General features: G+C 37.4%; 1 protein-coding gene across 1 annotated transcript in view; it reads right to left on the bottom strand.

Moving 5' to 3' along the window:
* Positions 1–934: 934 nt before the first annotated feature.
* The window catches only part of NUDCD1 (NudC domain containing 1), a gene marked incomplete in the record, with an annotated part of 83,980 nt that continues 71,650 nt past the window's right edge, over positions 935–13,264 (bottom strand). The window contains 3 exon segments of the mRNA XM_072410735.1: positions 935–1,373; positions 3,981–4,140; positions 12,929–13,054. Coding sequence (XP_072266836.1) covers positions 1,081–1,373; positions 3,981–4,140; positions 12,929–13,054 — 579 coding nt within the window.

The raw sequence follows: 13,264 nt of genomic DNA, 5'->3' as shown, positions 1-13,264 counted from the left end.
ACGTCATCCCTGCATAGCCAATGAAAACGATGACAAAAATCCCCTTCCGGAAGTGAAGATGGGGAGGCCCTGCGAAGGAACAGGGATAGATGAACAATTATGGGTTTAGTTCAGCTTTAATGTGTTTTGCATTATAATGTATAAAAAAAAAAAATATTTGAGCCTTCTTGGGAGCGTGTTGCACCAAAACACACAGATGATTCCAATTTATCTTTTCACTGTCCAGTCACAGACTGGGGCAGGTCCAGGATGACCTGGATGTCTACCGGCAAAAAAAAAAATAATGTTGGCAGGATCTTTGAATCAAAGGTGATTACTGATATGAGAGCTAGTTTTGTTATGTAATCCCGGCATTGTCTCTAGGAAAAGAAGAAAGGAAGATGACGGCACCTTGTAATGGAACGCAGATAGGGGAGTCATATGGGTTTAGTTACACTTTATTGGGCTCTTCATTTTGATTTTATTACTTTTAGCTGGACTTCTGCTTTACTAAAACACATAGGCATTAATCACATAGGCTGTAATAACTATATGCACAGGATTGTTTTGTTTTTTAACCTGGAGTACAAAATTATTTGTAGAGGTAAACTTTTTACCAAGAAAACTAGCAATATTTATGTATGTGGGTGTGTATAAACACACAAAATATAATAGAACTTCACAATTTTTAAATCACCCCATCTTACTAGTATAGGAATGTGCCAAGTTTTACAGTGGCCTTTATAGAAAATCCTTCAGACTGTAAGTACTACAGGGAAAAACTTTGATTCAGAAGTATCTTCCACAATGAGCAATACAGTGTTATGTATTACACAGAGCTCTATAGCACAAATAAGACAATTATTCTTGCTGCATTAGAAAGAAACCTAGGGAGAAGTTTCTATGAAAAGAAAATACAGAAAATGTACAGCAATTTACTATGGGCACATGGAGATGGATTTAAATATTTTATTGATTCATAAGTAGAAACCATTAAAAAAATTGAACCATGCTCCAGCATAGATGATAGACTTCATAAGCTTCTGTAGGAGGAATTTGGATGGCGGTGAATGGAGATGAAAGGTATGGGGAGATGGATAATTAACTGCTATTGTTTACTCTTATTACAAACAATTTATTTGTGGTTAGAACAAACAGGTGTTCGTTGGAAGCCTGAAAGCCTAAGATAGGATGGTTGGTCTCCAGACTGGCTACCTGCTGCTTAGCGACTTGTCCTACGCGGCGCCCCTCTTTTCTGTTGTACAATTCAGTGGCCACTGGAGAGGGCTGGCGGTAGATAAAGATTCTGCGCACGCATTCACAGAGGGCGGCATATGAGCAATTCGGAGCACAAGTGAAAAATTTCTTGTCTCGCTTTGATGCCTGAACATAACCTGAAAATAAAAAAAAAAATAAAAAAAAAAAAAAAACAATCAATTGGTTAGGAATCTGTTAATTCTTGTCAGGAAGCACTGCAACTATGCTAAATGATAAAGTTCACACTGCTTACCTGAACTGTACAATATAGATAATCCATTGCTTACACATACAGGAGGATTCTCACAGCATGTTTCCACTTTTATTAATAAATATATTTTAACATAATAAATACATTTTTACATTAATACTTTTGAACTTCTAATTACCTTTAACAGACTGAAGTTCCTATTTATGATTTCCTCTACTTCACCACCATAAAGTCTAGATCAGCTTTCTCAACCTTTATAACATGGAGGAACCTTTGAAATAATTTTTAGATTCAGGGAACCCCTATAATTACTATAATTACTATAATTGCTATAATTACTATATCCACAGCTCACAATGTATTAGCATGTGGGTCAGAAGGGAGAATGTCAAAAAAGCAGTGTCAGTTAAACTGATCTGGGAGGTACAAATTGCTCATTGCTCAAGGAACCCCTAGCATCCTCTAGAACAGCAGAGGGCAAACTCTGGCCTTTAGGCCAGATACGGCCTAACTGGTAGTTCGTTCCGGCCTATTGCCCCCTGGCCGATCCGGCCTAATGCCGGCCGGATCTACCAGGGGGTGTTAGGAACTGCCGGAGCCGCCTCCTTGCTGTTGCTCCTCTTTTTACCATGGCCGGCGTTAATACTTCCACCGCCACGGTAAATAGGGAAAGCTCCCTGAAGGGAAATCCCTCTACGGAGAAGAGGGATTTCACTTCGGGGGGGTTCCCTGGTGGTGGGCAGAGCCATTAGAGCGGGACTTAGAGTCCAGCCTAGTGTGCTCCTGCCCACCCCTGAAATGGCCATAGTGGCCAAAAAAGTTTGCCGACCCCTGCTCTAGAAGAACCCAAGGGTTCCACGGAACACTGATATAGATTTATTGATAATCATTCTCATTGCCGTATCAATATTTATTGATGTTCATTTATCCCTTTGGCAACCCCAAATCTAGCTGGCTTTATACTGTTGAGCAAAAAAAAAACCTCTATATGGTCTCCCACCATTTTCTCTGGGTCTTCAGTTTTTTTCTGTACTAAACAAGAATGACCATTACCTTTCAATACCACTAAACCATTACCATAGGAACATCAACCAGTAGTAAAAGCAATCCAATATAAATGATTGTCCTTGGTTGTAATAACAATTTTTTAATAAGTACAGTCCTAATTTAAGGGGCATTGAGAATAAATAAAACAAAATATAACTTGTTTAACCAATATGGCTGCATTTAATTTCTTCCAAACAGCACAAATATGTTTATGTGACCTCAAAACATTTCAGCAATCTCTTTTCTGGGTTGTCAACCAATATTTATTGACAGAACATTTTGTGCTTTTCAGGTTTAAATAACACATCTATACACAATTAATCAGTGCTGCCCATCTACAAAATGATAGGATTGGATCAGAATGAATAGCTATAAAGACCAAGCTATTACATCAATATTAATATTTGTATTCATTTATCTTTTTGCTCAGGAAAATGTATTTCTGTTAGGGTTTTGTTGTCATAGAAACTAAATAATATCCTAAAATGACTTAATTGCAGCAGCAACAAATAAAACTTCTTTTAGGACTCGATGACCATTAGTGGAGCTCACTTACGGGTGGTGGTCCTCGTTAGAGAGCGGTATGATTCTGCTATAGGTTCTCCGCACAGCAGTCCACTCATCTAACGCGCCTCACAAAACCAATCTTTTTTTCACACCATCGTAAACACTTTCTCATTTGCAGATTTCAGACAATAGTTGAAAATGAGGCAACAGATTTAGGGCAGTATATGGTGAAATGTGTATGTTACAAATGGCACAAATGGAAAACAACTGGAATAACTGACTTATTGATCAGATTCTGTGACAGAATGATAAATGTAGATCTGCTACCGCTGACATCTGCTTAAAGCAACCACAAAATCACAATATACGTTTGTAAACAGAAAATGTGATAAAGCAACACCAGATGTTATGTAAAGCTGTAAACTACATAATGTTATAAACACACAAACACCCACACACATATACATACATACATATAGAAGGATGTGAAAAGTCTGTGTGCTGGTAGAGCCAAGAAGTCCTCCAGACTGATGAAGCTAGCCTGGTGTCGTCTTATTCACATGGGCATACGTGGGTAATATTAAGTTTATATAGCACCAGTCAGGCCAGGAGCAAGGTGGGGCCTTAATATAGAAGAGTCACGGGGAGCAAATACAAGAGAGTGAGATTCTCTTAAATATTGATGTACTGTCTGATGGATTATCATTGGATGAATTAATTGTATGGATCACCATTATACACAACAAGCAAAACAAATCTGACAAAGGTTGTTAGTCATCCATACTCTGCTAAAACTGCTTGTATTGCTCCTTGGCCTCTGTGGGAGACTTTCTGTTTAGGTAAGACTTCCACTGTAGTGGTAAAGACATACATAGATATAGAAAGGTTATAACCCTTTATATATATAAGAAAATTGTGGTAAAAGATCAACTGTCAAAATATAGTAAAAATTGTACATATAGCACCATTAGCTGCTTACCAAGAGCATTGAATGTCGAAGCATGCTCCCATAAATTATCATCGGATGCCAAACGCGGTTGCCACAGCAAGGCATCCACATCGTGCCTTAAGGAGAAACAAGGCATCAACTCTGGGTTTGATACGGAAGAAAACAAAAACTGGTTGCTGCCCAGGTTTACCTAAAACAAAAACACAAAAGTTCCATGAACACAGATAGTAAATAAAACACACAGTAAGAAAAGTAGAACCTAAATTAATAAACACCTATAAAGTATATCTACGGTAGAAGCAACACTCTTTTTAAGGTGACCACGTAACCAAACAGCATTATCTTTTCAGCACTACTAAACCTTCCGCCCATAAAATAATGTTTATGGACCCCAATGCTCTGACGTCTACACACTGAATGCATTTCATGTGCTGTGACTGTCTGTCCACCAGGCACCAAGAGGTTTGACAGCAGTCAGCACAGTCTAAACTAGTCGCCACCAAGGACTTCTTGTCTGCAAATAAAAGTCTTTCTTTATATCATCACACAAAATATAAAGAGACAGGCGATGCTTCACATTACAAACACATCCTTCTTACAGCCTTGAGTTCTTTTGTTTAGGTAATTTTGTTTTTACTTTTTTGGGCCCCTGTACATTTTAAACATAAAAGAAATTAGAAGAAAATTGAGCTAAAGCCCTAAAATATTTGATGTTTGCAGTTTTTGGTACTATTTTAAATTTAAAATATATGTCATTTTTTTAGTTTTATATTTATATAGTAGATCTATTTATTTTTTAGCCCTGGAACATACTAGTTTCCCAATGAATCCTTTTTCCGATACTCATGTGAATGCAGCTTAAAGGGGACCTATCATGACATTTTTAACATAAAAAGGTGGATATTCTGCCCTGCTGCATATAGGCTGAAGAAGATCAGCAACAATCAGGTGTCCTTTTTTAAAAAAAACAAAAAACTTTTGTTTTAAGTTGTTATTATTATCACACAGTATTTATATAGCGCCATAATTTTACGCAGCGCTTTACAAAGTCTATAGTCATGTCACTAACTGTCCATCGAAGGGGCTCACAATCTAATGTCCCTACCTCAGTCATATGTCTTTAACACAGTCTAAGGTCAATTTTGGGGAGAAGCCAATTAACCTTTCTTTATGTTATTGGAATGTGGAGGAAACCAGAGTACCTGGAGGAAACCCACACAGACACGGAGAGAATATACAGACACGGGGAGAACATGCAAACATCATACAAATAGTGTCCTGGCCCAGATTTGAACCTGGGACCTAGCGCTGCAAAGGAGAGAGTGCTAACCTCCGAGCCACCCTGCTGCCTAGTTAGAAGGGTAGGACCGCCTCCGCTTCTTTCTTTACTGCCACTGTATGTCATGTATCCCAGCAGGTTTTGGTGCTCCTTTTACACATGCACAATCTCAATGCCTGAGCTTTCCCCGCAATGTAAAAAAAAATGCCGATCTCAGGCATGTGCAGTGGAATTGGCACTTTTTTTTCTTTTTTTTAGATTTTTCAGGAGGAAATGTATATCTGATCTCACGCCTGTTGGGTAACAGGGAAATCCCAATAGAGAAGGAAGAAGATGATGGTGCCTGCTAGTTCCTCCACACCAGAAAGAAAAATAAATCCAGAATGGAGTTCAACCAAATGGAATCTGATTGCGGAGGGATCAATATCTCTGCAAAAGCTAACAAATGTAACAAATAGTTCGTTCATAAAACAAATTACAAAACCAGCTTATTCTGCAATAGTTGCCTACAATCCCTTCAGTACTATTTCTAGAACTAGATGTCCTCACTCTGATCATCAACATCATTTAACTCCCCTGCTCTGAGTCAAAGTGCCTTTGGCCCATCTCAGACTTTTTTTCTGCTATATGCCTGTTCCCGGTTAGACATAAATTATTTGGATCATTGCCTTGCAACACACCCTGGTTCTGCTATACAGGCAAAGATACTAGGTCAAACTCAAGTACTTGCACTCTAGCATTTCAGAATGCAAATAATGATGTAATAAAATCCATATTAACTTTAGTACTGGTTTTAAATGCAGCCATTTTTAGTCAATTATAAATACATTTGAGTCCATCAGCAAATACTAGCAAACATTGCTACAAAGTATTTTCCTTGTTATGTAATACAGCACAAGATCAGCGGCTCGCTGGCGGTCACTTTGGCATGTAACAGAAGCACTTTCTCCAAAAGACAAGAACCCTACATTTTTAAGCTTCTCAAAACCAGGAAAGTCCACTTGAGAATTACAGAATAAATTGCATTGCCCGTGTTCTTTTTAAGTGTCATTCTGCGTGTCATTTTTCAAATTAAATATTAATTGTCAAAGATAGTGGTGATGAAAAGAAGTACAGCGAAGCTCTATCTATAGATGATTCCTTTGACAGCTCGATTTCTCCTTAGGCACAGCAGAAATTTAGTTTATGAAAATGGTGTATAAAAGGAGGTTTGATGTAGCAAAGTGTAGAAAGGTATATCAAGGAGGAAAAAGGTTAAAAAAAAATCTAAACTAAAAAACGTGTAATGCAAATATTCTGGATACAAATGTGATGGCTTTTTGAAGAAACTCTATGAAGAGGAAAACGTGGAGGCTGCAACTGCTAAAATGTTTTTTGCCAGGCTACACAGTGAACTTCTGCCTGCAATAGTTTCATTCACTTACAGGAACGAGTATACATATAAGGACTTCTGAAATTACACTGCTTTTCTAATCTGCATACTTGTTCTGGTCAGAAAGAGCTGAAGTTAGTGGCACAGGGAATTACATTTTGAGATTGGGATCAGCCATGGGCAATCCCAAACCCAGCCAAACATATTTTAGTTTTCAGTGTCGTTCAGTAAGCTGTGTATTACACTGACTGCTAATATATCCTTCACTTTCCAATGTACAGATACTGCCTATGCATTTTCAGTTCTTAACAATTTCCTGGACTTAGGTGAGACAGGACCTAAACTAGCCAGGTAATGTGCCACCCCTGGAGTCCTCTACAGATATAAAACATTTAGATTTGTCACTCAACTCACTTTAGTTGACCTGTAAATGTGAACCTGAGCCCAAAAAATGTATACTCTTAAAACACATTCTAAACAAGCAGTAAAATTACTTTAAACAAACCCACCTTCACCTCTGTAACTATAGGCATTGTGGAGGAATTCATTTTCAAAGATCAAAACAGAGGTAAAGAAATGTAGGTTTTCTTTGTGAGGGCTGTCCAAAGCATTTTTAAAATGCACAAGAGTTTATATGCATGATGGCACAACAAACATCCTATATACATATACTATCCTATATCTATTTATCTTTTGAGACAGGTCAACAATAAAGACTACTGCTCAATACCGTATCCCGCAAGGCACCTGCTACTAGATTGCTGAAGCTTCCTATAGCATTGTGTGACAAAGTCACAGTGTTTCTACATTGACTTCTCCTAATGGGCCTGATTTATTAGAGCTCTCCAAGGATGGAGAGAATACACTCTCATCAGTGAAGCTGGGTGATCCAGCAAACCTGGAATGGATTTCCTAAAGCCTTGCCTTGCCTTGGAGAGCTCTAATAAATCAAGCCCAATGCTTGAAACTACATACTGCACCCTGCACCAAAACTTTGTATACATCTCAAAAGCATATATGTATAAAGGTATATAGGAGCTCTGAGGTGCCAGTTTTTAAATTATAATGAACAGTTTTGGCTTTACAAAATGACACGTTTCTGTAACCCCATCTACTAACATTTCATAAAGGCTGTCATGTGGTAATGTCATTTCAAACGTCATTTTATATTTGCAGCTTTCATGAAAATAATACCTAACCTTAAAATGAAGGTTCTTGTTCAAGCACTACTTGTTGTAGGGTGAGAACACTTTGTATCTGTGTGTAGAAAAGGTTTACATTGTCATCCTGTTATATATACATGGTGAAAACAATAGGTGGTCATGTCAATGCTCATTGTGCACGGATAGTCCATTGTTACCCCTATGAGGAGTAATAATGTGCAGCCACCTACACTGGGGTTCATGGCAGAAGTATGGGTCGCAAAAGATCAGTAGTAAAGAGATTAAGAAGAAAAAAAAGAAAAAACTGTATAAAAAATGCCAAAAAAAATAAATAAAAAAAGTAATATAATTTTTACTTTATTTTGACACCATCATGGCTGGAGCAGCATTAATAATCCTAAAATGATTTATAGGGTGAGAAAAGTGGACTTCAATTGCAATACATTTTTATTCAAGAAAGAGCTGAATCTGAAACACATTTGAAGGAACGTAGGCTTGACTGTGAGCTGTACATCTTTCTCTTTTGTACTCTCTACCCTCGTCACCTCCAGACTGTCAAAAGATCTGCTAGACAACTGAAGATGAATGCATTTGCAAAGCCTTTTGCATATACATTATACAGTATATTCTAAGCAGAGGAGAATTGTACTTTCTATTTTTATGAGCTGAGCCAGTCTGAGAAACTTCAAAGCAGAAGATTCCCACTGATTTGCCCACAGAGGATGAACATAAATATTGAACACAGAACAGTATACACAAAGCAAAGCAGACCTTGAAAATGCTATTGTGGCAATGAATCATTTAGAATGGGATTTCCTGTACTGATCATGCATGACCTGATCATTGTATAGGTTATGAGTACACATTGCTACAACTGGTCTCTACAGAGGTGATAGCACTCTAGATTGTCAGCAATGGAAGGTGCTGGCATGACTTTGTGATTGACTGGAAAATCTATTTGCAGCTACAGCATTCCTTTTACTAAAGGGAAAATGTGACATTTATTTTATTATCTACCTTTTGTATTGATTGGCTGAATCAGAAAGTTGAACAGATCCCAGCAGATAGATATTTGTTTAAGGGCAGAGAGATGTCCTACTGCTTGTCAAATGGCAGGCAATATCTGCTTGTTGATAGCTTTCCGCATATAATGTTTTGGTTTACAAACAATCATGTAGTGCACAGGCTTCCCTGATGTTGTAATACCTTTTTTATATATAGCGCCAACATACTGTGCAGTGCTGTACAAAAAATAGTGGAAGATGACAAACCTTCATACTGAACAAGTATAAACAAAAATACAGAAGGAGAAGATGACACTGCTCAATAGAGAATATAATCTAAGAGATATAGGGGGGGGTAGTATACAACTGGAGTGGTATGCAATGGTGGCCAATTATTGATGGAATAAGAGACAGAAGAAGATGGGTAGGTAAATTTGAAAAAGTGAGTGTTAAGGGCTTGTTAAAGGTAGAAGCCTCCCAAAGAAGGGGGTTCTAGAGAGTTAAGTATTGTTTAAAGCTTACCACATGTTGTAATCTGAATATAAAAGCTCATTGAGTCCCAACTAAATGGTCAACCTGACTAGATGTGAAATAAAGGTTTTTAGGTGGGCCACATCATTGGGATAAATCTAAAAGGAGATTGCACAACAGGATTTTAATATGTAGATTGAGACGGTCAACATGCAAACAATGACCTGTTGAGGTGAGGGATTCCACAGGACCGCTGATGGTGTCTTGTGCTATCTGGCACCAAAATGTTAGCAGCAGATCTAGTAGTTTTCACTGCCTCCACCTCCCCATGGTGCATCCTGCTTATTTTGCTTTGCCAGCCAGATGTCTGTATGATCTAGGAGAAAATGTGATTTATCAGATCAGGCTACCTTCTTCCATTTCTCCATAGTCTAGTTCTGACGCCCACATGCCCATTTCTACAATATGTTTTTCCTATAGTTTAATTTTTTTCTCTTACTCAGACAGAGCAGAGTACTTTATATTTGTGGCATTTTTATATCTTGTTCTTCAAAAAAAAACTTTTTCTTACTGTAAATACAAATATAAATCAGCAAGCACAAGAGTTGCCTGAAGCAGAGAACAACCTAAAACTTTTAGGTAGAAATGTAATAATAATGATTTCACTACTAGAGCAGTTTAGGATTTTCTACTTTTTGGAGACAAGTTCCAGGGCAAGAAACAATCTAAATGCATGGTTTTCTACTTACGGTAAGTGTAGATAAATGTTATGTAATAAATATAGATTGTGTTACAGGGACATGTTAACAGTAATATTTATTTTAGGTAGGCTTTGCTATAATGTGCAAGTACATTATCAAAAACTTTCATATATAAATTTAGGTGCAGACAGGATAGTCAGATAGTCCTCGGGACTTTTATGGCATTCAATCAATATCATGTACATAATTCATAGAAAAAAAAATAAAACATTAATTTATTCAAAAGTTTCTGGCTTTTCTGTCCTCTTCTCCTGTATTTTTGTTTATACTTGTTCAGTATGCAGGTTTGTCATCTTCCACTCTATTTAATGTACAGCACTGCACAGTATGTTGGCGCTATTTATAAAAAGGTACAATAGTTACAACATCAGAGAATTTTGGAACCATCCCCACCCCTGAGGTTCAGACAGGTTGATTAAAAAAAAATAGGACCATGTGGGGATGGGTAGAAAATATTTCACATAACTCCCATCCACAGAAACACACTCCCTTGCTTAACACACATACAAAATAACAAAACTAACCTCGCATTTGGGGTGAACACACAAACTTCATACAACATTGAACTAGTTATAATCATTATACGGGGGGGGGTTTGCAATTCCTACAAGATGGGACTTAGAATGAGTATTCAGTTTGTAAAATTAGTTGAAATTTTGACTTTTATGCCTAATTACAGAAGCTGCAATCCATTGAAAGTGCATGACAGCCTTGGCTTGGCTGGTAGGAGAATGTTCAATGAGATCCAATTCAAGACTATAGTGCTAGATAGGGAATGTGTCAGGTCTAAGCAGGATGACAGCATGAAGAGGTTCACTTTAAGAGATATATAAACCCACAATTTATGCATTAGTAAAGGTAAAGCTTGGGAATTAAAAATATGCACAAAGTATCACTAACAATTCACCAAGTTGAACTTTTGTAGATCTTGGTATGTCAAAGAAATCTTCTCTGGAGTTCTATTTTTAACACAGAAGCTGCAGAAAATATTGCCAATATTAAAGAAGAACAAAGTAAACTTTTTAAACAATATTATTTTTCCAAAATACACAGTTCTAGAATAGATAACTTTAAATAATGATGACAAGGAACATTGTCTTGAATTAGACAATATAATGTAAAAGGAAACTTTCTAGCCATAGAAAATCATCATCTGCTATATATCAGGTTTAGATATTAATATAAGGAAGAAGCTAAAAGATGTGGAGATTGCATATAGTCAAATGAAAAATGCGTAAGGTCACTTTATTACAATCAGGCAAACCAAGGAAGATTTGGAATATAATCTACTTTCTTTCTTTATCTTCCTGTCCTATGAAGAGCAATACTGACAACATAAACCTATGCACCATTTCAGATATTCAAAGTCAATAAAGGTTGTCTGCTTGACATCTTGACTTTTCACTTTAGGGATTCCCACCGCACAGGCATTTATACAAAAAGTGGGCAGGACAAAAAAATCAGTGTTCTCAGTTGTTTGCGCCATAGGTATCCAGTAACCCCTTATAACTGTGTCAACAGTGCCCCTTTATTGTAACCCAACTTCCTAGTATCCCATGTTATGTAAAGAGTCTAATAGAGTAATCAAGGAAGTGAAATCATTTAGGCTTAGTTCATATTAACAGTATAAAATATCTCCAGGCATTTGCAAGTAGCTGCAAAAGCCAACCAAAGCAGTGTTTTTTTAAACACCACTTGAAATATGACTCAACAATTCTTGCAAAGCGGTCACAAAGGTTCAAAGAGATCCAAATCAAGTCTATAGTGTTAGATGGAGTGGCAAACCAACCTTGCATTTTGCAAATAATATAAAAATATGCGGTAATGCTACGGGCTTCTACCAACTATTTAAAAAAAAAAAAAATAAACCACTTAATCCAATGTTAGGTATTTGTATTGTTGAAAGCAGTTTTTGATGGTTAAACTACTTAAAACTATTTGCAAAATCCGCAAATGTGAACCAACCCTAATACTACAAATCTACACCCTGGTACTCCGGGACTCCGGGGGCTGAGTCAGAAGAGATCCCTCTTTTGTTATCGTGTTTTCAAATTGTGACCCCATACATGAAAACTTATTAGGGCTAGGGGGCCGAAATGTACTTTACCATCAGCTATAATGGTACATTTCAGGTTCATACAACACACAGTTTATGGGATAAAAAGATTTTTAGCACAGTGAGTTTTTAGGCAGCATTTTATGACACCTATCATATTGTCCTAGGTTGCACAGTTTTGCTTGCAGTATAGGGAGTGCAAAATACAAAGTATGAAAAATATACAAAATATACAGTTAGGTCCATAAATATTTGGACAGAGACAACTTTTTTCTAATTTTGGTTCTGTACATTACCACAATTAATTTTAAATGAAATAACTCAGATGCAGTTGAACTGCAGACTTTCAGCATAAATTCAGTGGGCTGAACAAAAAAGATTGCATAAAAATGTGAGGAACTAAAGTTTTTTTTTAACAAAATCACTGCAGAGGACCATCAGACCAGTCATGTCTCATAAGACTGCAAAAATACACCTTTACCCTACTTTACCCTGGCACCTCTGTAAGAAGTGATTTACTTGGCCTAGAAACACCAGCCGTAACATTTACTATGCTCCACTGCAAAAATAGTGTTGGCAGGGGTGGGGGAGCAATTTAAAATTATTTTCCATGTAATAATATTGCTGACGCTAAGGGAAAAGGAAGGCTCCGCTGTAACAAACCAGAGCAGGAAAACTTTTCTACCTTTTAGCACAGCAGAATTGCCAAAGACACTGACAGTTGGTCTCCCCCATATGCAAGCCTATCATCACCCATGGGGAAGCCAGGGTTAGTCAACAGACCCTGCAAGAAGAAAATACCTAATGTGTATATATGTGAGAAACATATGGAATTAAAAACAGTTGTAGTGTAGTTGTAGGGTGCAACGTACCACATGAGTGGCCTTTAAACTGCCGCCATCAAATCTGCATAGCGTTGCACAGTCTTCAATTGAAACATCACATTCTTCCAGCTCCTGAGCATTACAAGGAGGCTTGTCTACATCTGGATCCGGGTTCTGTCAAAACACAAAATTAAAATATGCACAAAGTTACAAATAATGTATATGTAAAACTGAGAAGCAAGCTCAGACTAGGTATGTGTCAAGCCACAACTTTGCTAGAACTCTTATATATCTCATAGTTCTCCCCAGAGGTTTTTAGCCGGTTGCTCCGCCCGGCTGATTTGAATACCCCGCCCAGCTCTCGGCAGCTCTCATCCTCGGATG

Source organism: Pyxicephalus adspersus, chromosome 5 (assembly GCF_032062135.1).
Source record: "Pyxicephalus adspersus chromosome 5, UCB_Pads_2.0, whole genome shotgun sequence".
NCBI lineage: Eukaryota > Metazoa > Chordata > Amphibia > Anura > Pyxicephalidae > Pyxicephalus > Pyxicephalus adspersus.
The sequence above is the reverse complement of the archived record's forward strand: the minus strand, read 5'-3'. Positions and strand labels throughout refer to the sequence as shown.